At 37.4% G+C, this 24022-nt stretch overlaps 4 protein-coding genes across 5 annotated transcripts; 3 read left to right on the forward strand and 1 right to left on the reverse strand.

The window, feature by feature from the left end:
- The first annotated feature begins 113 nt into the window (after nucleotides 1-113).
- On the forward strand, nucleotides 114-1744 carry LOC116298466 (histidine triad nucleotide-binding protein 1). Of its 2 annotated transcripts, XM_031706957.2 has the most exons (5): nucleotides 114-222; nucleotides 314-501; nucleotides 955-1059; nucleotides 1320-1395; nucleotides 1540-1744. In XM_031706957.2, the coding sequence occupies exons 1-5, from the start codon at nucleotides 138-140 to the stop codon at nucleotides 1629-1631; spliced, it is 546 nt and encodes a 181-aa protein (XP_031562817.1). In that variant the 5' UTR covers nucleotides 114-137; the 3' UTR covers nucleotides 1632-1744. The 2 variants fall into 2 exon arrangements, with proteins under 2 accessions (XP_031562817.1, XP_088893366.1); XM_089037240.1 differs by lacking the exon at nucleotides 114-222 and having other exon boundaries at nucleotides 229-501.
- Nucleotides 1745-2374: 630 nt separating this feature from the next.
- LOC116298467 (isochorismatase domain-containing protein 1) lies at nucleotides 2375-4318 on the forward strand. The gene is made up of 4 exons (XM_031706958.1): nucleotides 2375-2534; nucleotides 2844-3050; nucleotides 3303-3419; nucleotides 3938-4318. The coding sequence occupies exons 1-4, from the start codon at nucleotides 2412-2414 to the stop codon at nucleotides 4082-4084; spliced, it is 594 nt and encodes a 197-aa protein (XP_031562818.1). The 5' UTR covers nucleotides 2375-2411; the 3' UTR covers nucleotides 4085-4318.
- A 1317-nt stretch (nucleotides 4319-5635) lies between these two features.
- Nucleotides 5636-17744, forward strand: LOC116298449 (ubiquitin carboxyl-terminal hydrolase 8). The gene is made up of 16 exons (XM_089036495.1): nucleotides 5636-5859; nucleotides 6387-6531; nucleotides 7217-7302; nucleotides 7738-7817; nucleotides 7988-8030; nucleotides 8237-8324; nucleotides 8457-8505; nucleotides 9090-9291; nucleotides 9706-9976; nucleotides 10196-11771; nucleotides 13029-13216; nucleotides 14275-14394; nucleotides 14687-14800; nucleotides 15271-15413; nucleotides 15817-16066; nucleotides 17024-17744. The coding sequence occupies exons 1-16, from the start codon at nucleotides 5750-5752 to the stop codon at nucleotides 17087-17089; spliced, it is 3531 nt and encodes a 1176-aa protein (XP_088892621.1). The 5' UTR covers nucleotides 5636-5749; the 3' UTR covers nucleotides 17090-17744.
- A 62-nt stretch (nucleotides 17745-17806) lies between these two features.
- LOC116298450 (guanidinoacetate N-methyltransferase) lies at nucleotides 17807-21290 on the reverse strand. Its single transcript, XM_031706929.2, has 2 exons — nucleotides 20882-21290; nucleotides 17807-19181 (listed from the first exon to the last, which is right to left on the reverse strand). Exons 1-2 carry the CDS (start codon nucleotides 21213-21215, stop codon nucleotides 18814-18816), a joined length of 702 nt encoding a protein of 233 aa, XP_031562789.1. The 5' UTR covers nucleotides 21216-21290; the 3' UTR covers nucleotides 17807-18813.
- Between the last annotated feature and the right edge of the window lie 2732 nt (nucleotides 21291-24022).

Consider the following 24022-nt stretch of genomic DNA (forward strand, 5'->3'; position numbering starts at 1 on the left):
ATTTAGAGTAATGTTCGACTCATCGTCCAGTCGGGAATATAAGGCGAAAATAGCAGAAACGAGAAGAAAAATAAAGCTTTTTAAGGAAAATTCAGGTTGAATTTTTTGCCTCCAGGGAATGTTTGTGAGCCCTTGCTATGACTACAGCGGTAACCTCTGCTACACTAGAATTTCTATATCACGGGATACCTGTGTTGGACATAAGCTACCCTCTGGGGTGGGGTAAGTAAGAAGTGACCCTTACCATCCAAGATGGCGGCCGCTCTCCGTCAAACTTTACGCACTATTAACAGCAAAACGATTCTATCTACAGCTGCTGCATTAAGTATTGCACCAAGACTGATCGTGGGGACGCAATATTTCTCTACCAACCAGCGTCTGTGTAACGACGAGGTTGACAAAGCCAAGGCTGCTGCTAAAGAGAACAAGAACTCTGAAACGATATTTGGAAAGATTTTGAAGAAAGAGATACCTGCTGACATTATCTATGAGGATGATAAGGTGGAATTAAACTGCATGTAGAGATGCTTTAGTATGAGTAGGGAAAATTTTGAAAAATGCAATATTTATCTAAGCGTTGTGATTGGTCGATATGTATAATGGGATGCCATTTCAGTGTGTTTGGTGTCTTTAACCTACCATCACCTACTTTGCTAGAATGAAACTGAATGGATGTAATAGGTGGTCTATGTAACATTTTTGAATGTATCTTATCAACTTTATACTGCGGAGGGATATTTTGAAAGGTACCCCGCCCCCCTCCACATATTATAATAATAATAACTTTATTTACAGAGGGTAAAAACACTTTACAGTTATAAACTGATAAACTAGTGGCCCTCAAATAAACTAGTGGCCCTGATGATTGATATACCCATCCATGCAGCCATCCTTCAATCCAATCCATATACAACAAAGACTTGTTATTAATGCTTTATTATTTACCTTACTCAGAGTATAGCTTTCCAAGATGTCAACCCAGCAGCCCCGGTACACTTCTTGGTCATTCCCAGAAAGGCCATTGCACAGATTAGTAATGTTACTGAGAATGATGTGCCAGTGAGTATTGGCTTTCTATCAAACTGTGCCTTTTGATGCATTATTAGTAAAGAAAGAAATAATACTCAAGGGAATGACACATATGAAATGGGAAAACATTGTATCGCAGCCGATAAGCATTCCTAGTAAAGAAAGAAATAATACTCAAGGGAATGACACATGGTCTGATATGGGAAAACATTGTATTGCAGCCAATAAGCATTCCTAGTAAAGAAAGAAATAATACTCAAGGGAATGACACATGTTTTTCTTCGTTCTAGCTTCTGGGTCATCTTTTATATGTTGCTACCAAAGTTGCCAAGCAAGAGGGTCTAGCAGAGGATGGTTACAGGATAGGTATAGTTATTATGTTACTGTTACAATACTCGTTAATTTAAATTGACAGGTGTGACTGGTGGTAGGTATGAATTTGACACAATTAGACGTGACAAATTTCTTTAATTAAACGTGTTTTTTTTTTGTATTTCCTAATATTTGCAGTGATCAACAATGGTGTTAATGGTGCACAGTCTGTATATCATTTACACTTACATGTTCTTGGAGGATGGCAGATGACTTGGCCACCAGGATAATCAATTATTACCAATAATTTAATCATCAAACATAGACTTGATGGTAGACTTATACAGCAACTTGTGATCAATATTAAAATAGTATCTGAAATAAACAATATTTTATCATAAAAGTGCCATCCATTTTTCCTGAAACAGTTTGACAGCATTCTTTGGGGTAAGAGAATTAGACCTAATCCACTGTTTTCACATTTCAGACCACATGTCATTCCCTAGAGTCATTTCTTTGTTTAACGTTTGTGCATGAAAAGACACATGAATATGGATTCAACACAAACAAAGAAACCTATTCTCGAGAGAATGACGAGTGGTTTGAAATGAGCAAAATATTAAGCCCAAGTGGATTAAGTCCATTGTTACTTCAATTTTATTTTTGGTCATATTTCATGTCTAAGATAAAACCCCTTTTTTATTAGCTCCCCTGGCTACAAGCCCATTGATGATATAAAAAATTGACTGGGAAATTGGAAGATAGAGATAGTTGTTTCCGCTTCATCCCAAACACTTTTTCCTTCTGGTTAGTTACAAGCCCCCTCCCATCATAAGCTCATCAAGCCCTTACGACGAGTATAAGGGTGCTTTCTATTAAGTTGAACGGATTGTTACCAGTGGCCAGTTCTCAAATGATATGCCCCAGTTCTTAAACTGGACCAACACGGCCTGAACCAGTTCTAAGAAGTGAGGCGTGTTATTCAACATTTGAGAACTGCTCACTAGGACCGATCTAGCCTATTGGGCTTCCTGTGCAGTAACCTGTATTGGGTTTCCTGTGTATCCAACATGGCTGCTCGTCTTGGTCGTCTTGCTGCAGAAAACACAGCATTTTTGCTGTGTGATATGCAGGAGAAGTTTCGTCCATCAATTCGTTTTTTCCCTGAGATCATCAAGGTTGCACAGAGAATGGTGAGTCCCTTGTTTCTGCTTTCTGATCACTAGATCTCAGTTTGTTGGGTGTCATTGTGTCGGACATTGCGTAACTTCAACCCAACATATTCGTTCCTCTTTCTCTCCCTTCCTCCCCGCTCTATCATGACAAATTGACATTTCACCTTGATAACCAGAGATTTTTCAGAAAATATACAGCCAATTTTAAACTCAAAGCCCGTTATTTCTAAATAGTTTGAGGGCTATTTTGAATACCAATATATAACCTTACCTATTCAATTTGATACACAATATAAACGATCAAAAAAACCCTGTATTTTCTTTAAGGTTATGGCGGGTACCATCATGAAGATCCCCATCATTGGCACAGAGCAGTATCCTAAGGGGTTAGGAAACACTGTTGAGGAGATAGATACCAGTGGATTTAAGGACAAAATATTCCCAAAAACGGTATTCTCCATGGTCATACCTGAAGTGGAAGAGGAACTCAAGAAAATGCCCAATGTGAAGTCAGTGGTGCTGTTTGGAATTGAGGTAAATGGATGTTATAAATATTTACTAACAGATATAAACTTCTGTTTTAGACCCTGCATCATATTCCCTTGAGTATTAGTACTTTCTTTACTATGGATGCTTTCTAGCTATGGTGCAAGATTTTCTCATTTCAGGCCATGTGTTATTCCCTTGAGTATTATTTCTTTTCTGAAATAGGGAAACATTGTAACATGTAGGAAAAGGCTAGTGGCTATAATTTTCATTCGAATTCTCATGTGAAATTCTTTTCAGACACAAGTGTGCATCCTTCAAACAACCCTTGATTTGCTTGAAAGAAACTACGAAGTTCACGTTTTGGCTGATGGTGTATCTTCACGTACCATGGTGGAGAGGATGTTTGCTTTGGATGTAAGTACCATATACTATACTAACCCAAAGTTGTCTTATCTTTTCTCCCGGGGGGTACTCTTGCCTGTTTAGGGTAGGGATGTGCTGGTGAGCCCTCTGAAACCTGACCCTGTTCCAGAATTAAATTGCTGAAATTCATACCCTGTTCCAGAGCAAGATCGCTGAAAGCCATAACCTTTTCCGGTAGTGCGAAAATAGATACCTTGTTCCAGAGAGGAGAGAGCAGGATTTCATATACCCTGTCCGAGAGCAAGCGCGATTTTATATACCCTGTTCCAGAGTAGGATCTCTGAAAACCAAACCCTGTTTGGTGGCACAAACCCCTATATTTCTGAGGTAGTACATAGTACAAACTTCTTTTGTTCATCATGCCTAATATTGCTAATATTGTGTTGTTTGTACCAAAGCTAGACCACAATGCATCCTCTTTATCTAACTCAGAAAAGACCTTTATCTGAACAATTTTTGTTATCAGGTCAACTTGTCATGACTTACTAACCAATCTGTCTTCTCTTCAGCGCCTTCGTCAAAGTGGAGCATTCATAACGACAAGCGAGTCTGTCCTCTTTATGTTGCTAGGCCACAGCAAGCATCCCAACTTTAAAGAAGTCCAAGCCCTCGTCAAGACAGCAGCACCAGATTCTGGATTACTGTCCAAAGTCTAATAATGATAATACTATTTGAAACTAAGAAATTTTCATAGTGAGCAGGTCTGAATGATTATTTCATTTTTTTTACTGTGAATCTTGGATTTCGGCAACTGTCCTGTGTTGATTATGGGTGAATCTCACCTCAGTGCATTGCACACCAGTACAGATCACTCTAGTTTGTATTTCAGTAATGTAAGAACAGTTATGAGATAATTGAGGCAATAAAACAACAAGACAATTTAAGCAACATTATTTGTAAAGGTTGTTTTTTCTTTCTCTTATTATTAGAAGACCTTCAGTTCATTTCCACTCAACTATAAATATATCATCATCATCATCACCACCATCATAATCACCATCATCTTCTTCATCATCACCATTACCATTGTCATCATTGATCACCATCATTATCATAGTGCAGTTCTTGTATGACTGTTGCCATAAACAGTCGTGGAATGTTTAAATAATTATTAAGTATATAATAAGTACATCATTATTTTGATCTCAAATTTCAATTGTCGGTCAACGGACCACAAGGAGCGATTTGTAAGAGCAAGTATATGGCTAGACAAGGTCAGTAAAATCTCATACAATTACTTTGTAATCACACATATATATGATTTATTATTGATTGTACATTTTTGGATGATTTAGACACACCGTATATACCATTGTTCACTGTAAATCATGCCTGATTAGAGATAACACAATTGTGATTGTAACCTTAAGTAATTCATGTATTCTTTTATGTTTGTTATAGTTTTACGATCAAATTAAGAACTATTAAAGATTGTCAGAGATCCGTATAAAACCCTAGCCATGGTTACGCCGGTAGCTACAATGACTGTGAAAAGCTCAGTGCCGTAAGCGTGACGTGCCGTGATACTTTCTAGAATTTTAATTGGCTGATTTTTTTTACACGCAATATGATTGGTCTAAAGGTGATGTGATCTTGGCGTGACCGTGTCCGCGCTGTGTTTATGCCATGTTCCGGGTATTTTATTGGATAGAGAGTAAATTCTCGTGCAATGTGATCTGTCTGGCGTATCCCTTGCTGTGTCACGACCGTCATCATCATCACCATTATCATTGCCATCATCAATCACCATCATCATTGGCATTATCATTATCATTATCTTACATTATCATTATTAGTCATTGTAAATACATCATTGTCATCAATGCCATAATTATCATCATTAACTCACAATCTTATTAGTGAATGTCATCTTCAGTCATTCTTGTCATCATGATGCTTGACATCATCATCATCATCATCCAAAGTGATGATCTACAATTGTCCTCTCTTTTCCCCCTGTTCCCTAGATGGAGGTGTATCCATAGTGAATTAGTGAAAACTCTAGTGATAAAAAAAATCAACTTTGCCAAACCAAGTTTGGGCTCCCTGTGGCGTAAACCTCTGTTATCGGATATTACAGCTATTTTGATTGAATATCTTTTACGCCAATCACAAGTATTCTACTAGATTCTACTATCTGTATTAGGAAATTCAACAAAGAATTTCATTGGCTTATTAGAATGACGTCATAAAAAATGGCCGCCTGATCAAAATAAACAGGTTTTCCTGCGATTGTCAGCGATGAAGATATTTTCTGCTGTAAAATAACGACTTTAAAAAGCCCGATCGTCGGGATTTTTAGTCTCATAAAATAAGTAATCATGCCTTCTTCGAAAAAGACGGTTTTGAAGGATCTTCATAAAGCGAATTCTGTTTCTGAGCTGAATACGATGGCAGAAATTAAGACTGAGAAAAATACGAGCTTGAATCTGTGAGTAACAAAAATGTGAATTATTAGATATATTATGTTGAGTTTTATGAGAGAGAATAGTTTTAGCTATCTTAGATTGAAATAATGATGATCGTTACATGTTAAGAGTAATCCAGAGCTCAAACAAATCAGATATTTGGTAGCCATTATCTTCATACGCAATAATGAAATGACAAGACTTACACGTATTATTTTTCTTATTAAAATATTGTAAAATAATTTAAGTCGTTGTTTTTTTAAATGCTTAGAAACAATTGAATTGAGCATTATTTTTCGAACATAATTTATAATATTTGTGTAATGTAATTTTCAAGTGGTGGAGAGGGTCTGTGGAGGGAATTATATTGCAAAGTTCCGGAAAATATCCATACCTCCCCCATGGATTGAGTTGAATGTATTGAACTACATTCTTCATGGAACTTCATACTTTCGCTCATCATGCCGTAATCATCCCACCTATGCATAGATAGGTACGCATACTGTGGTATTCTTGAATTTTTCTTGAATTGATACCATTATTATTTTAGATTGTGTAAATCTGCCGACAAGGTGTTCCTCAAAGCTCAAGACTTTGACCTAATCAATGATGAAGAAATGGCCTATATTTTCTTCATGAGATATTTTAATATCTTGACTCAAATAAAGAAGTCAAATAAATACAAGAAAGATAAGGTATTCTTAGTAATTTTACATACTGTGATATGCTATCCCAAATTATTTCATCATCTGGCCTCCTTTCAATCAAAATGATCACTTATTTAGACCTTTGGAAATCAAGGGTGGTGTCACGTTAATATACTTGCCTCTTACCTCAGGGGTCTCCAGGATTTGAAGCTTTCTTCTGGATTCTCCTACCCTTGTCCCAGAGGCTCGACGATTTTTCTCCCAGCCACGTATATTTTGAGCCGCGCAGCTCACTCGCTCGTTGAGCCTCTGGGACCAGGGTAGGATTCCCTAGCTTTACTTGATTAGCCATGAAACAACCTGTGAGCAGATCTCAGTCATGGCATGGCTAACTCACAGATTGAACCCTGAAACAACCTCTGGGCTGATCTAAGTCAGGGCATGCCTAACTCACAGATTGAACCCTGAAACAGCCTCTGGGCTGATCTAAGTCAGGGCATGGCTAACTCACAGATCAAACCCTGAAACAATCTCTGGGCTTATCAAAGTCAGGGCAGGGCTAACCCACAGATCAAACCCTGAAATATCCTCTGGGCTGATCTAAGTCAGGGCATGGCTAATTCACAGATAGAAAGTAATAGTGACTCTGTTTACTTACATTGTACATGAGTGTATAGCCTTGATCTCATTGATCATCACCATTTTGTTACCAAATCTCTCCTCTGTTTCTTAGGCTCACATTGACAAACTTCTTGGGGAGACAAAACCAAGAAAAGCTATCAGTCAAGCTGAAAAACTGCAATCAAGTTTATTAAAAAGGTACTGTAAATATATCAGTGTTTTTATGTTGATAATGCAGGGGGTGCTATTCTCCTGAATCATGGCTAAACTGCTTGGCGTGTACAGGAAATGTTCCACCTCTCACTGCTGTAATTATAGTTTTGATCTCCAGACTCTCCATCACGTGTGAGTAGAGTTGCTTGTTGGTTCTCTTTTGTGCTTCAAGGGTTTTTCTCCAGGTTCTCAGGTTAATTTCCTTTCTCTGCAAAAATCAATTTCTGAATTCCAATTTAATTGTGGAATGAGGGCCACTGGCTGTAGGTGCTACCCTTGTAAAAGGCAGTGTGCTCCACTTATACTTCCTATCATGAGTTAAGATTCATGTTACAAGGTTTGCGAAAAAACAGCATCACTGTTAGCTATTTTGGAAGTAATATTATGTGATATTATAAGCCATGATCTTTTGACATTTAGGTATGAGGAAAGGCAAAAGATGAAAGAAGATGAAGAATTAGCTAAAAAGCTTCTTGCAAGAGATTCAAAGAAACAGGAAGGTAACTTGCAAAATTTTGTTGAAGTTAATTCTTCCATCCTTTCATTTATCCGTTCATTTATCATTTGTACCATTTGCCACGCGTTCATCCTAAAGCATTAGCAGATAGATACATCACCAACCAATGAATTAATAAGCTAATCAATTTATTATTGCTAATGATATCCCAAGAAAACCAACCAAAAGAATCCAAGAAACATGTCAAACCGTCAAGGTGAGCTGATTTACCTGTTTGTCTGTCTGTCTTTCTGTCATCTGTCTCTCTGTGCCTGTCTGTTTGTTGTGTGTGTGTCTGCTGGTCTCCTCATCATGTGTCTCTCTCTGTGTCTGTCTGTCTTGTCATCTGTCTCTCTGTATTTCTGTCTATCTTTTCATATATCTTTCAGTTGATGGATAATTTGTTTCATATGATTATCTTAGTGTGAATGATGATCTAGATAGCCTTCTGGATGGTCCTGCAAATGGTCCTGCTATATCGTCACCTTCAGATATATATCAAAAGCTAAAGGTATGGTTGGGGAAAATGTTCTTAACAAAATTACAGACATACCCCACTGAAACAAATGCCAAGTCTTGTTTGAACACTTGGCTCAGATGACTTTTGACTCTCAACGACAAATTTGTCATTCCATTTTTGCAGGTGAATCACTCTTCTATCTTAACTCCTGAAGGGTCAGAATTATCAAATGGTGAGAACAAAGCGGTTTTTCATTTCTATGACAAGAATACTAGTATTTCAAAAGTTTAAGGGACGGTTAATAGTATGTGTAGGAAAATCATCCAAAACTTAATTTGGCTAAAACTTTACTGGAATAATCTTTAAGGGTTTAGTAAGCATTGGTTAAAGTTTTTGTTGATATTCTGATAGGAAGTATGATATTTTTGTCAATCTTTTTAAAATGAGTCAGTGACTCATCACTTATATGGCTCTAAGTACTGGTCTACACCTATTTCAATAAATGTTGTCATCATCAAAGGCGATAGGCAAAAGGCGATAGGCAATAGGAGATAGGCGAAAAGCGATATGACATGGGTCAATCCAAAATCCAAGAATAGCTGGAATGACTTGTGTTTCTGCTTCTATCTTATTCTCGTCAAAAACATGGACCTTGGTATTGAGACCAGATGGATGCAATGTTCTTTGTATTCAACGAAACCATTTCCATGTCAGAATGACCTATCGCTTATCGCCTTTGACAATGACAATGTTTATTGAAATGGGCCGTATACAAATAGACCTGAGACATTGAATATATTTTCTTCGATTCTTCAGGTCTCCATGACACAAACACACTCATTCCACACTTGTCAAGAACACCACGCTCTTTGACGGCAGAGCAGTTGTATTCACTTACAAAGACAGTCGCTTCTTCAGATATGTTAATCTTGGACATCAGACCCATGAAGGAGTACACAAACAACCATATTCACCATGACGCTAGCATCAATATACCAGCAGAGTATTTAGAACATGGGTAAGATTACCATGCCATTCAATTTGTAGTTCCAGCATATATTTATACCTCCTCCTTATGTATAGAGGGGAATTGGGATATCCAAGGGGTGGGGAGGGTCTGAGGAGGGTATATTATGTAGTAACCAGTATGTATCCATACCTACCCCATGGAGGAGATTGGAATTTCCAAGGGGTGGGGAGGGTCTCAGAAGGTTATATTGTGTAGTACCAGAAAATATCCATACCTCCCCATGGAGGGGTATTGCTATTAACAAGGGGTGGGGAGGGTTTGAGGAGGGTATATTTTGTAGTAACCAGAATATATCCATACATCCCAAAAGAAGGGGGTTGAACAGAATATAATATATAATGTTAGATTTTGTTTCTTTGCTCTCAATTATCAATTTATTATGCCCTGGCATTTACTTAACAGGGTGTCAGTAAGCAACATTGACAGACGGATCCCAGAGAGAACAAGACTCATTTGGTGTCAGAGGGGAACGAGGAACCACGTGATAATCCTTGACAAGTGTTCTAAAGCAAATGATATCTCACCAGCTTCAAAACTCTATCAGTTTAAGGAGGCCATCTTTAGATATGATTCCAGTTGTACTATGAGAAATGAACCTTTCTTTCTTGATGGTGGTTTCGATGACTGGTTGTGGCACTACCCTTCATTGGCTACCAAGCCAGAACTGCCAGTGGTATGTCATCCATTTCACCACCTTTGAATTTTTAGTATTGGTACAATTTTTTTTTATATTTCAGTTTCCATCTTCTTTCGTAAAATATGTGGCTGTGTTGATCTTGACCATGCTGTGTTAAAAACAATCATGTTTTGATATCTCAACCATAAATATAAATGTTTTGTACACTGTGCTAGTTTTCTTTTCTGATATGTGTTTATTTTATTTGTTTTACAGATTTCTTCACATTCAAAGTTGAATGAAACTATTGATGTGTCAGCCCTTGATTTCCCTGAAATCCCAGATGAAAAGAAAATAGTACCCACCCCTCCCCCCATGGAAACTCAGATTAAACCCTCGGTGAATGAAAGAGATATCTCTAAACATGATGACATGTATCCTAAAGAGTCGGATGTTAAACGCATGGCTAATGGAAATCTAGGGCAGGCTAGAAATGAAATATCTCAGCCAGAGAGAAAAGACAGATCTTTTGATCTCAAAGATGGACCTGATAGTTCACTACAAGAAAGCCGACCTCAAATATCTGGACACCCAACAATACCAATGAGCCAACAACCTCAAGTACCTGGACACCCAACAATACCAGTAACCCAACCTCAAGTTCCTGGACACCCAACAATACCAATGAGCCAACAACCTCAAGTACCTGGACACCCAACAATACCAGTCAGCCAATCTCAAATATCTGGACACCCAACAATACCAGTCAGCCAACCTCAAGTACCTGGACACCCAACAATACCAGTATGCCAACCTCAAGTACCTGGACACCCAACAATACCAGTCAGCCAATCTCAAATACCTGGACACCCGACAACACCAGTCAGCCAATCACAAATACCTGGACACCCAACGGTACCAATAAGCCAGCCTTACATAGCACCAAGTAGCCAAAGTCAGCTTTCTGCATCAAACAATCCTCCTTCATTTTCCAGTGGACAGACAGTCACTTCTGGACAAGGGGCTACAACACCTTATTCGCTGCCAAGAGGGGTACAAGGAAATGAATGTAAAACAACTCCAGGGCTCCCCCCTGGTTGGGAGAAATGTTTCGATAAGTCAAGCAATAGAGTGTTTTATAAGAACCATAATACACACACAACTCATTGGAATATACCAAATGCTACTCCTGAGAAACCACAAGTACAAAACATCCCTAAACAACAACCATCAACACCACCACAACCAACCATACCAAAACAGACACCATTACAACAACGATCATCTATACCTGGTCAAACACCAGCACCACAACTGTCACAAACACAACCACAACTGTCACAAACACAAGCAATAATACCAAAGCAACAGACACCACAACACCACACAAGTACATCTAATAATCTACAACAACCACACACCAAACCACAACCAAGTGTACCAAAACAAGAACCGTCACAATCTTACCGAGGAGATAAACCTCCTTCTGGACAAGCAGTAAAATTTAAGTCAGGTTTGCGCCGATCATTATCTTCACCAAATTTAGCAAAGCTGGAGGATGATGAACCACGAGTGGACAGATCTTCAAAACCTGTTGAACCGGTTCAACCTGATATAAGAAGACCTGCTTTTAATAGAAATGCTAAACCACGAACGACCCTTAGGCTTGAATCACTGAATCCAGTTTCTGGTGGACTTGGGTTTGGTCGGACGGGACTTCGTAACCTTGGTAACACATGTTATATGAACTCTGTATTACAGTGCCTGTTTAGTACTGCACCACTTTCTGCATACTTCATATCAGGTGCATTTAGAGAAGACTTGAATACCAAAAATCCCATGGGGACTAGGGGTGAGTAATAATGTCACATTTTACACTAAGGGGACTAAATATATTACTGTGGGGGGGAGGGGCATGGTTCTTTGCCCTGTAATTTAACAGCATCAATCGGCTTCTAAATGCTAAACTAGATTTCAGTGGATGAAAATCTACACTGTACTCTAAAGATTGGAGATACCACTGGTAAATACCACTATTCATTACTTCAAGATGTTAGTTTTTGGTTGCCATTAATTGAAGCCAAGGTAAATCAAGGATAGCATATGTGTAACACAAACGACTACCACCTCCAAGTTTGTTTAGGCTCTCCCTTGGTTTAAGGGGCTTTTCTTCCTAGTTTTCCTTCCTCTGCAAAACCCGACACGTTAATATCCATGAAAGTACCCTAAATTCCAATAGATCGTTACCTCAAGGTTGCTTGTGCATCCAACTTTACGGACCACAAAACTGAAAAACGCAAATTCAGTAAAATTGAGAAGCCAGTTTTATATTCAAAGAGGAGAATAATCGATTTTATAAATTTTATCATAAAAAAATTCATAGCAATGCATAATAATGCTTGTGTTCTGGTATCGTGGCCCGTCAAGTTCCTTAAATTTGGATGCGCACGCAACCCTGAGAAAACGGTCAATTCCAATTGTAACAGAGATAGAGAGAGACACAATTCAAATCAGTAGTTAGTAGTATTTTATAATGGACTTTAATCTCTCTCTTTTTATTATATGACAATTTTATATCTATCATTTTTAGTATTTTATCTGTAATTTTAATTTATGTCTTATTTTATTTTTGTATATATTTTTAACAATTATTTCTGTTGCAGGACCCTACTGAAAATCGCTTTTGCGAGTAGGTCTCCTGGATAAATTTATTATTATTATTATTATTATTATTATTATTATTATTATTATAGCAGTTGTATATTTATTGTATATTTTTAACAATTGTATATTTATTGTATATTTTTAATAATTATTTCTGTTGCAGGACCCTACTGAAAATCGCTTTTGCGAGTAGGTCTCCTGGATAAATTTATTATTATTATTATTATTATTATTATTATTATAGCAGTTGTATATTTATTATATATTTTTAATAATTATTTCTGTTGCAGGACCCTACTGAAAATCGCTTTTGCGAGTAGGTCTCCTGGATAAATTTATTATTATTATTATTATTATTATTATTATTATTATTATTATTATTATTATAGCTGTTAATAGAGGTTCTTTCAGGGTATCAGTAACATGTGAATGTTTGTTCAACCAGGGGAGTTAGCGGAGCAGTATTCAACACTCGTCTGCGTAACAAACGCTGGTTATTATAAGTCAATCTCTCCTATGGACTTCAAGAAGACAGTCGGCAAAATCAAACCTGCATTCTCTGGTTATGATCAACAAGATTCTCAGGAATTCCTGACGCTAATGATGGATAAGCTACATGAAGATGTTAATAAGGTTTGTGTTAACCACCACAGGGAGCCCAAATTAGAAAAAATATAATTATTTTCTTATTCAAAGTCGAAATCAAAGGGAAAAAACTGGATTCACAAATTGGGAATTTGTTGGGAATTTCCTTGAATTCCCAACGAATTCCCATCCAATTCCCAGAGAGAACGAAATTGGGAACGTGGCACTGATTCCCAATGTTAGTTTGTTGGGAATTTTGTTTTTCTATTGGGTATTAGAAGGAAATTCCCAACAATAAATCCCAACGTTGGTGTTGGAATTGGGAATTCAAGGAGATTCCCAACAATTCCCAATTTGGGAATCCAGTTTTTTTTCCTGTGAATAATGTCCTCAATAACTCAAATGAGTGAAACAGTCAATCAAAATAACAGAAAGTGTTTTTCATGTGCACCTTTGTATCCAATGGTCAATGTAGTCAATAATTTTTATGTACAAGTACTGTACAATAGCTTATTCCATTTTTCTCAGATGTATTGTAGACTACGTACCATTTATTCTTGAAAAAGTTAACTAATAAAATTGTACAAATTAGTGCAAAATCTACTGAACTTACTAAATTTTGAGGGCTACCATGATTAATATAACATTATATAGGTGTATTTCTCTCCATAAATATAGTTATTACTGCAATAGGAACTATTTATTTTTAAGAACATGAATTATTTATTAGGTTTAGCTTTGATGCAGGGCTTGGTAAGTCGCCAGTCATGATGACCAGCTAAATTAGTTTTAGCTCAGTCATACCTCGTTTCTGGCTGAACGTTACTGGCCAAAATGACTTCCATGTAGTTCCAGGAATCATCCATATCCACCCCACAGAGGAATTTGGAAATTCCGAAGAGTAGTGGGGTGAGAGAAAGAACAAAAATTACAGAGTTTGTATGGAAGAAAATCTTAGAATTTCTGGGGGATAGGTGGGTGTCTTAAAAAAATTCCTCCGTGAGGGGGGTATGGATAATTTTTGGAACTACACATTCTGGGCGAACATTGTCCGATTTTCCAGTCATTATTTGAAGCCCAGTTGATGTTAGCTCTTAATGTTTTAGGTTACCAAGAAGCCTTACTTACCTGCTCCAGAAGATGATCTTGATCCAAGAGCAGCAGCAGAAATAGCGTGGGACAATCACAAGAAGAGAAACGAATCCATTATGCTACAATTGTTTGATGTAAGAACTTCAATATGACATACAATAGTCCCCTTCACAGTTCCCTGTGCCAGAGATAGAGACCTGTGAATATTTGTCCAAGGTGTTAAAAAAAGGTCTCTATCATTGCAAGCTCACCATTCGTCTCACTTTCAATGCAAAGGCACGGCTACCTTTCAAGATGGCGCAGGGAACTGTGAAGGGGACTATTAAGATAAATTGTAGTTCTGCTATCTTTACAGATCTTTGCTTTCAAGTAAAAGAAACAAGAAATGATAAGTACTGATCAAAGGTGTTTCTTTCTTCATTACAGGGTCTGTTTATGTCTACTGTACGCTGCTTGACTTGTGGCAAAGAATCTGTAACATTTGAAACGTTTTCTAACCTCACTCTACCCCTGCTGGCATGTAGTCAATGCTCATTAAAAGTATGTTCACTCGCACCAATAGTTAATAAATTTAACCCATTTATTCCAGAGGTTATAAATATGAATATAGATTTACTAGTGACTTTCAAGTCACTGGGTTATTTTAAAGTCAAAATGTAAGGAAAATGATGTGCACTACCCAACAGACAGACACAAGCATAAGAAAAATTAATGCATCGAGACTGCAGACAGACAGACACATCTAACCAACAGAAGGACAGACAGACACATCTAACCAACAGAAGGACAGACGGACACATCTAACCAACAAAAGGACAGACAGACACATCTAACCAACAGAAGGACAGACAGACACATCTAACCAACAGAAGGACAGACAGACACATCTAACCAACAAAATGACAGACAGACACATCTAACCAACAGGACAGACAGACACATCTAACCAACAAAAAAATAAGATATAGAGCAGGATGACTGTAGTGTTTGTGATTCATTTTGGATGTCAGAACTGCCTGGAGCTGTTCACTCGTCCAGAGAAGATGTCTGGTGATGACAAGTGGTTTTGTCCCAAGTGTAAACTTCACAGAGAAGCAGTCAAACAGTTACAGATATGGCGCCTTCCTCCGATACTCATCATTCATCTGAAAAGGTTTGTAAAAATGAATTTTTATGCTACTCATTCCTCCATCTCAGAAAACATAGGGGTGCTGTAGAGATATTGTACTGAGGTCTTGGGTTCAATCCTTAGATTTCACATCAGTGAAGTGAGTAGAGTTTGTTAAGTTCCTTTCTAAACCTAACAATTATCATTCAATCTGTGAGTTAGCCATGCCCTGACTTAGATCAGCCCAGAGGTTGTTTCAGGGTTCAATCTGTGAGTTAGCCATGCCCTGACTTAGATCAGCTCAGAGGTTGTTTCAGGGTTCAATCTGTGAGTTAGCCATGCCCTGACTTAGATCAGCCCAGAGGTTGTTTCAGGGTTCAATCTGTGAGGTAACTGTGCCCTGACTTACCCACAGGTTGTTTCAATATTTTAAATTTATTTCAAACAGGTTTCAGTATGATGGCATGTGGAGGCAGAAGCTGCAAACAAGTGTTTCATATCCTCTCAGAGAGCTTGACATGTCGGATTACGTCATAGGTCCAAAGAGCTTATCATATAACTTATTCAGTGTCTCTAACCATTACGGCACAATGCATGGGGGCCATTACACAGCATTTTGTATCAATTCACATGACAAACGATGGTACAAGTTTGATGACCAGCTTGTCACACAAATTTCAAATCCCAATAATGTCGTGGTAAGTTTGGATTATGATACGATATTGCTCTCATATTATTCCAGGGTTTTCAATACCAACTTGAGTATGTGCCAAAACGTAATAGATAGATGGGAAGCAGTGAGCGAATCTTTCTCATGTTTCCCTAAACTTTGGGGAACTTTAGTCAATAATTGAAAGCTCAAAGGATTGATTAGAAGGCTTTTTTTCCTTATCTTTATCCTTAAAGCATCATGAGTGAAAGCCACTGCAAATGGCATTCAGCTAACATATTTGTTTAACCTCGATCGCAAACAAGCTTACGTTCAACTGAGATTCAACTGACACTGAGATTTTTTAATCTATCATTAATTTTATCATCAAGCTGAAAAAATACTGCATTTTATTTTCCATATTATATTAAAATTTCTGCTTGAGCACACACGCATTTAAAGGAAGCGTAGCTTCCTGCAAAGCCGAAAAAATAGATTTGTGCCAAAAAATACCATGCTCTTGTAAAAAAAAAAAAGAGAAGCTGTAATTAAATTAGCCTTACAGTGACAAAATTGAATTAAAGTTTCTGCTTGAACACACAGCAGGCTGTTTAATGCAATTCACTTGAGGCATCAAGTGATATGCAAATATACACTAGTTCACGGACAGATGATCGGTTGTCAAGCAAAGCCAATGCGTAACTAAGGAGCGTTTTTCTACTTTTCCGATCAAAATCATGAAAAATAAATACTAAACATTCATATTTAAACTAAAAGAGGCTGTTTGCTGGTATTTTTGTTTGGTTTAGGCTATTTTTTAAAAATATCCCAAAAAGTCACTTAGGCTATTTTCATTTTCATACCTTCCATTGACAGCCAATCAAACATTTAGAAACAAGAAGATGTAGTTGTGTTATTACTTCAATATTTATACCTGTGCTAGTTGGACAACTGCCTCTGTTCTTGTTGTGGCTCACGCCTTAATGATTTTTCTCTTCTTTTTCAGACGTCAGCAGGATATCTTCTATTTTATACTTCACTTTCATTCACACCACCAAAACCATTTAAATAAACAGCTGCATCGCAGTGGACCTTTTTCGCATTACGTATTGGGGTCTAGTTTGGGTACAAACACTGTTTGTTTATCTTGCCTTATTCTTGGAGTGCAATCACATGACGTAAAATCCATGGAGATATAAATAACAATGAAACAGCTGCCATGTTGGTTCATCTATCAAGAGAAGCTAATGAGGAATGCTATGTTATCGTCAACCAACATTTGCAGCCATGACGTAACATGCCCCTATTAAGACCAGAATGCATCATTTATAGAGTTAGATCATAGATCAGTATTCATTCTAGAGTCGGCAATGAAACTTACCATGCACTTTTTTTCAGAAGGAAACACTTCTTTGCAGCCAACCATTTTATGTGGGCTTAGCCTCAAACTCAGGAGTTTGTTTGGTTATTCTAATTTCTGTTTTTATTTACCAAACTTAGAAGCGAGGCTAAGTCTGCATACACTGGAGTTTTAAGAGTGGTCAATAATGATGGCAGTGGTTGTATAACCAAATTAATGTAAAGTGACATTTGGAGGCTGTATTTCAGTTAAATGTTCACTAAGAATCATGCGTGGGAGTACAGAGGGACATACTTAATAGTAAATTCCTTCAGGACCTTGCTCCGTTTACTAAAAGGTGTTTAATAAAGATATCACTGTACCAATATACTTTGTCAGGTGCTTGCTCGATGTTCTATAGTCCCCCACCCCCCCTCCAAATCCCATCCATCCATCCCCTTTCCCCTTCCCATCAGTGTTGCTCAAATAAGTAAATTCTTACGTTGAATTATTTCTTGTGTACAGTATAGACTAAAATATCAATGTTACCAACAATTATGAATGATTAATGATTCTAAATAAACCCCATTGAAACCAGCTTTGCTGAACTTGTCACTTCTGTATAAATATTGTTAAGAAATAAATAAATAAAGTATTGAAATATTCAATGTTTTTAATTTATTATCTATGGATGATATTACATATCATTAACAAGTGACAGAAAAATAATTGAAGTTCCAGGAATTTTTCTGGTGTTAGCTAACAACTTTAAAATATAAAACTTGTTCAACATGCAACAAATTTAACTTAATCTTCATTTAAGAAAGAATACATTATAACACAGAAAAACATTGCACCATAGCTGAAAAGCATTTCTAGTAAAGGGCGAAATAATACTCAAGGGAATGACACATGGTCTGAAATGGAAAAACATTGCTCCATAGCTGAAAAGCATTTCTAGTAAAGGACGAAATAATACTCAAGGGAATGACACATGGTCTGAAATGGGAAAACATTGCTCCATAGCTGAAAAGCATTTCTAGTAAAGGACGAAATAATACTCAAGGGAATGACACATGGTCTGAAATGGGAAAACATTGCTCCATAGCTGAAAAGCATTTCTAGTAAAGAAAGAAATAACACTCAAGGGAATGACACATGGTCTGAAATGGGAAAAACATTGCTCAATAGCTAAAAAGCATTCCTAGTAAAGAAAGAGGTCCTTTTTGAAAATCATTGAAAAAGATGAAAGAGTTTTCCTCAATAAAGCCTATTATCATTATAAAGCACTATAGTTAAAGGCATTGCTGGTGAAGAAAATAATAATACTCTAGGGAATGACTTATGGTCTGAAATGGGAAAATATTACACCCAAGGTAAAAAGGTGTATTGCCCAATATAACATTTAAACTATGTTAATTCTGTTTTAAAAAATAAGAGCAAATCCTCAATTATTTCTATTGCTTGATGACAGTCGGCACAATCATCTTGTTGTGTGCGTAATACTTGCAGTTTTCCTCTACCTTAATATCCATGATTTCTGTTGAGATATTTTCTTTCTTAAAGCCTGATTCTATCAAATAACCTATTTGCGTCTCTTGGAACATGGTCTCAAGATCTTCATACTTGCCCTTCATCAGCTCCCCCCAAGATGTTAGATTACAGTATGTCAAAACTCCCCCTGGCTTAAGTAGTCGGAATGCGTGATTCTTGATGAACTCAAACTGATGCGTATGCCAAGTGTCTTCTGACAGGGGGTAGGTGTCATAAAGGATGCCATCAAATGAGTTGTCATCAAGCTTTGGGACAATATCTTGCCATAAACCTATGACAATAAATTAAAATTAAATCTTATTTGTTCTTTTTACGAGGGTAGCATTTGATAGCCAGTAGCTAGACAAACCTGTGGCACTCAATCCATTATTGATGGGTTGCAAGCATTCCCAAGAGAGTCAAAAAGACAAAAACATGGTGGCCATCGTGGTGCCCTTAACAATGGATGCTAATGAGAAATCTCTTGTTAAATGGCACCAACATGGTTGCAATGATGTAACATGCAATCTAATAATTGCTTAGGGATTTAGAAGTCAATTTTGTGTTGAGGAAGAAAAATGGTGTAAAACCCTTAAAGCACAGGAGAGAACCATCAAGCAACCTAACTGTGTTGGCTAGTCCCGGGATAGAACACAGCAGAGTATGGTAATACGTTCATGTTCTAGAAACAATAGAATGACAATAGAAGGCAAGACAATGCATACAATATTATAGAACAATACACTACTTATACGCAGGGTTTGGTGCTTAGGTAACCACTTAAAATTCAAGGACTATTCAAGGAGCATACAAGGACCCAAAAATGAATATTCAAGGAGTATGTTCAGCTAACTATGCCAAGGTGGTTGCACATGGCCGACTTTCAGATTTTCCAATCTTTCTGACTAGATTTATTTCAGAACCATGCAAGTAAAAATTATGATCAGTTTTCAAGGAGTTTTGCTAAAATCGTAAAATTCAAGAGCTTTTCAAGTGCCCTTGAAAAAGTGGATTAAATGCAAGGAGTTTTCAAAGAGTTTAAGGAGTAGCACGAACCCTGTATACAATATATGCATTGTATTTATCTAGAACATGAACTTAGGGACAGACCATTAGATAGTTGATGAGGGGGGGGGATGCATAAATCCCCCAAAAAAATATGGAGCAAGCATTAAAACCTCAAAAAAAAAAAAAAAATCATGCAACCTCTTCAGCTAGAAGAAAAATATCTAACTGTACGCAAAAAAATAACGTGTAAGGGTTGAGCCAAAAAAAAATCATGCAACCAAAATTCCTGCAACCCTCATCAATAGTCCATCTCTTATTACCCGGAGCATTAGCACCACCCATCATGCTCCCCATAAAAAGATCCCCTACTAGGGCCGATCTGCCTATTATAGATCCCTTTCGCTGTCATCAAAAAATATTTCAATCCAGAAGAGAAATGGAATTCTTTTGTTATGACCCATTGATTTGGAATTAGCTAATAAATGAACTTCGAGTGAAGGCATTTAACCTCTACGAAATAAAAATGTTTGTCAGCGCGTAAAAGTCAAATAGACACAAAAGAAAACAATGGAATTAGGGTCTACTAAAGTGTATTAATCTAATATCTATTGCATGGGATTAGTGACTGCACTCTAGTCAAATAGACACAAAAGAAAACAATGGAATTAGGGTCTACTAAAGTGTATTAATCTAATATCTATTGCATGGGATTAGTGACTGCACTCTAGTCAAATAGACACAAAAGAAAACAATGGAATTAGGGTCTACTAAAGTGTATTAATCTAATATCTATTGCATGGGATTAGTGACTTAACTCTAGTCAAATAGACACAAAAGAAAACAATGGAATTAGGGTCTACTAATGTGTATTAATCCAATATCTATTGCATGGGATTAGTGACTTCACTCTATCGACCCATCCGACTCCTTCCGTCACTATGGAGATTACTAATAATCAAGAAGATAACGAGAAATATGACTTACCTTTCAATGGCGTGACTTTATGTTTAGCATTTTGTGCAAACGTTTGCAGCCTCTCGAAAACACCATCATTACACTCTATGACGACATGTTCTTGGATGGGGAATGATTGTATCTTAGTGGCAGAGATAGCCATGCCAAACCCGACCTCCAACACTCGTCCTCCGCGAGATGCTGCAATGCTGGCCAGTTTTTGCATAAATGGCGTCTCCCATCGCTCCATAACAGGTTTACCCATGATTGTAAGATGTTCATCCGTATTGTCGTAATCTGCGGAGGCAGCTTTCCAGTCAGTTTTGCAGTTTTCTCCCTCGGAGAAGATCTTGGTACAAGACATTTTCTGAAAGACTTGTTGCTCAACTGCACCAAGACCACAGGCAACCCAACTATCCTTGACGGTAGCCTAGCCTTGTATGGGCCTGCATGGACCAACACGTGAGGGCAGCAATGTTAGATGGCAGGAACAATACAATCGTCTTACACATCTCAACTTTCACATCCCCATAATGCCTTGCGTTTTTGGGGGTAACCAATCAAAAAACTGTCCCAAATTGAAAGGTTTCTTAATTGAATTTATACTATACCTGCTTTTATTTGTACAATACTAATTATCAGTTTATTCCAAGTTATTTTTGCCCGTACAGATCATCAAGAGTTTTGGTCTTGCAGAAAATGTATTGACTTACGAAAAAATGTTTAAAATCTACCTTAAACGTCTTCAAGCTTCTATCTTTTTCTTTTTCTTTTCTTTTTTTTTTTTTTTTTTTTTTTTTTCTTGGATACCAAACAAGGTATTTTCAACATTGTCTGATCAGCCTTCAGCAAAATAAGTCGGTTTTTACCCTCTGGTTACCCCCCAAAGACGCAAAGTATTATGGGGATGTGAAAGTAGGGAATAAAGCTCCTATATGTACTTCCACCCCACCCCCCTCGCCCCCATGAAGCTTTAAGAACCTTCAAAAAAAGAATCTCTCGGACGATTTTATTTCGGACCGGAAGTAAGTCGTCTTAGAATGGGATGACGTCACACTTCAGCAGTCTTTTGCGGAAAGCTAAGCAAAGCGAAATGAAGTGGGGGAAAAATGAATGGGAAAAACAGTGAAAATAAGTGGAAGTATGACCTGATCCTCCAGGGAAAATAGGAAAATCCATGGTCCATAACGTAAAAAACGGGGTTTTTAATGACAACTTCTAAAGATAATTAATATCTTTTTGCTACAGGTATACAGTTTTTAAAAATGCAAGACTTAGAAATAAGTGTCCAGATGTCCTCTGCGACGTATGTCTGTTGTCCAGCAGTGAAAGCCACCACCAAGCGAGTTAGCGTGACGAATGCTGACGAGAATAGGAGTGATGCCCAATCTCTCGAACATCTGCAAACAAAAACCAAGAAAAATATCATGAACTATGAAAAATGTTTTACGCACTCTCATTAGTTATATTTTACGATGCGCTACAGCATATTGCACATCCCGTAATTGAAAAAGGTCCTTTCACTGGATGTTAACTCCATTTGACCATGACTATTTCGTATCCAGTGAAAGGACCTTCGTAATCTAAAAGTCCTTTCACTGGATGTTAACTCCATTTGACCATGACTATTTCGTATCCAGTGAAAGGACCTTCGTAATCTAAAAGGTCCTTTCACTGGATGTTAACTCCATTTGACCATGACTATTTCACATCCAGTGAAAGGACATTTTTCGTAATCTAAAAGGTCCTTTCACTGGATGTTAACTTCATTGACCATGACTATTTCACATCCAGTGAAAGGACCTTTCTCGTAATCTAAAAGGTCCTTTCACTGGATGTTAACTTCATTGACCATGACTATTTCACATCCAGTGAAAGGACATTTTTCGTAATCTAAAAGGTCCTTTCACTGGATGTTAACTTCATTAGACCATGACTATTTCACATCCAGTGAAAGTACATTTTTCGTAATCTAAAAGGTCCTTTCACTGGATGTTAACTTCATTGACCATGACTATTTCACATCCAGTGAAAGGACCTTTCTCGTAATCTAAAAGGTCCTTTCACTGGATGTTAACTTCATTAGACCATGACTATTTCACATCCAGTGAAAGGACCTTCGTAATCTAAAAGGTCCTTTCACTGGATGCTAACTCCATTAGACGATGGACTATTTCACATCCTGACAAGAAATCCTGTTAGATGAGTTGCTGCATGTCCCTTATGGACCATTCTAACAAACACTATGCCCTACGGTGTATCACGCTCTCTAATTAGTCAAATATTTTGGCTATTGACAAATAAATACCTTTATTGTAGTTGTCTCGTTCTTGTCACAGATAACTCTCTTTGGGTCAAGCATCAGAACATTCATGGACAACCATTTGGATGACATCCACAGAGGGTGGTCGTCAGGAATGAGTGGGGTGGGTGGGTGCACGACTTTCCATCCGGCTTTATGGAACATGTCTATCTGATGGCAAGGCCTGTCAGGGTTTGACAACACAAGTCCTGGACCAATGATATTGAAAGTAGCGTCTATATGCATGGGGTTAGGATCCTTAAAGGAGATGGTGTGTACGTTATACTGGTTGCCAAGGTGACGAGACAGCCACTCGATACCCATGTAGTTTGTAACCTGTCGTATATGGATAGTCAGTTGATAATAATAATAATAATAATAATAATAATAATAATAATACTTTATTAGGAGCATTTTTACAAAGTCTCAATGTCCTTACAAGAATGAATAAACTGAAATGAAGAAATAGAAACATAAGAGGTTGGACTGGACGTTGGTTGACTGAACTGCAAATTTGTTTTTCAAACTTTCATCTTTTGAAAGAGTAGGGATGATGTTAACGTACAGAAAAACATGCACAACCTCTAGAATTTGATTTGTGCTTATTAATTCCGAATTTTGAGAGATTTTGAATTTTTGGAAAATCCGGAACCGAGCATGGAGGGACTGGACTGGACTTTGATTAACTGGATTGTCCGGATCAAAAACGTTTATAACTCCGAATTTGCATCTTTAATGCCTTAATTTTTACTTGAATATCAACAACTAGCAATGATATGACGAAATTTTGCACAAAAAAAAAAAAAAAAAAAATTGGATGAGGTGCAAAAAGTTTTGCTTTTCTGGAAATGTGTTTGGGAATCAACTAA

Source organism: Actinia tenebrosa, unplaced genomic scaffold, assembly GCF_029948245.1.
Source record: "Actinia tenebrosa isolate PJP-AT-01 unplaced genomic scaffold, QUT_ActTen_1.0 PGA_scaffold4__44_contigs__length_22323623, whole genome shotgun sequence".
Lineage (NCBI taxonomy): Eukaryota > Metazoa > Cnidaria > Anthozoa > Actiniaria > Actiniidae > Actinia > Actinia tenebrosa.

What these genes read in the sequence shown, in the direction of transcription:
- LOC116298450 (XM_031706929.2), bottom strand. Translation starts at nt 21,215, where the DNA reads ATGTCTTGTACCAAGATCTTCTCCGAGGGAGAAAACTGCAAAACTGAC. An exon ending in TAAAGTCACGCCATTGAAAG is followed by an intron (nt 19,182 to 20,881) that starts GTAAGTCATATT and finishes TTATTGTCATAG; the next exon opens with GTTTATGGCAAGATATTGTC.
- LOC116298449 (XM_089036495.1), top strand. Translation starts at nt 5,750, where the DNA reads ATGCCTTCTTCGAAAAAGACGGTTTTGAAGGATCTTCATAAAGCGAAT. An exon ending in CAATCAAGTTTATTAAAAAG is followed by an intron (nt 7,303 to 7,737) that starts GTACTGTAAATA and finishes TTTGACATTTAG; the next exon opens with GTATGAGGAAAGGCAAAAGA. An exon ending in GTAGTCAATGCTCATTAAAA is followed by an intron (nt 14,801 to 15,270) that starts GTATGTTCACTC and finishes TTTGGATGTCAG; the next exon opens with AACTGCCTGGAGCTGTTCAC.
- LOC116298467 (XM_031706958.1), top strand. Translation starts at nt 2,412, where the DNA reads ATGGCTGCTCGTCTTGGTCGTCTTGCTGCAGAAAACACAGCATTTTTG. An exon ending in TCAAGGTTGCACAGAGAATG is followed by an intron (nt 2,535 to 2,843) that starts GTGAGTCCCTTG and finishes ATTTTCTTTAAG; the next exon opens with GTTATGGCGGGTACCATCAT. An exon ending in TGGTGCTGTTTGGAATTGAG is followed by an intron (nt 3,051 to 3,302) that starts GTAAATGGATGT and finishes AATTCTTTTCAG; the next exon opens with ACACAAGTGTGCATCCTTCA.
- LOC116298466 (XM_031706957.2), top strand. Translation starts at nt 138, where the DNA reads ATGACTACAGCGGTAACCTCTGCTACACTAGAATTTCTATATCACGGG. An exon ending in TTACTGAGAATGATGTGCCA is followed by an intron (nt 1,060 to 1,319) that starts GTGAGTATTGGC and finishes TCTTCGTTCTAG; the next exon opens with CTTCTGGGTCATCTTTTATA. An exon ending in AGAGGATGGTTACAGGATAG is followed by an intron (nt 1,396 to 1,539) that starts GTATAGTTATTA and finishes TAATATTTGCAG; the next exon opens with TGATCAACAATGGTGTTAAT.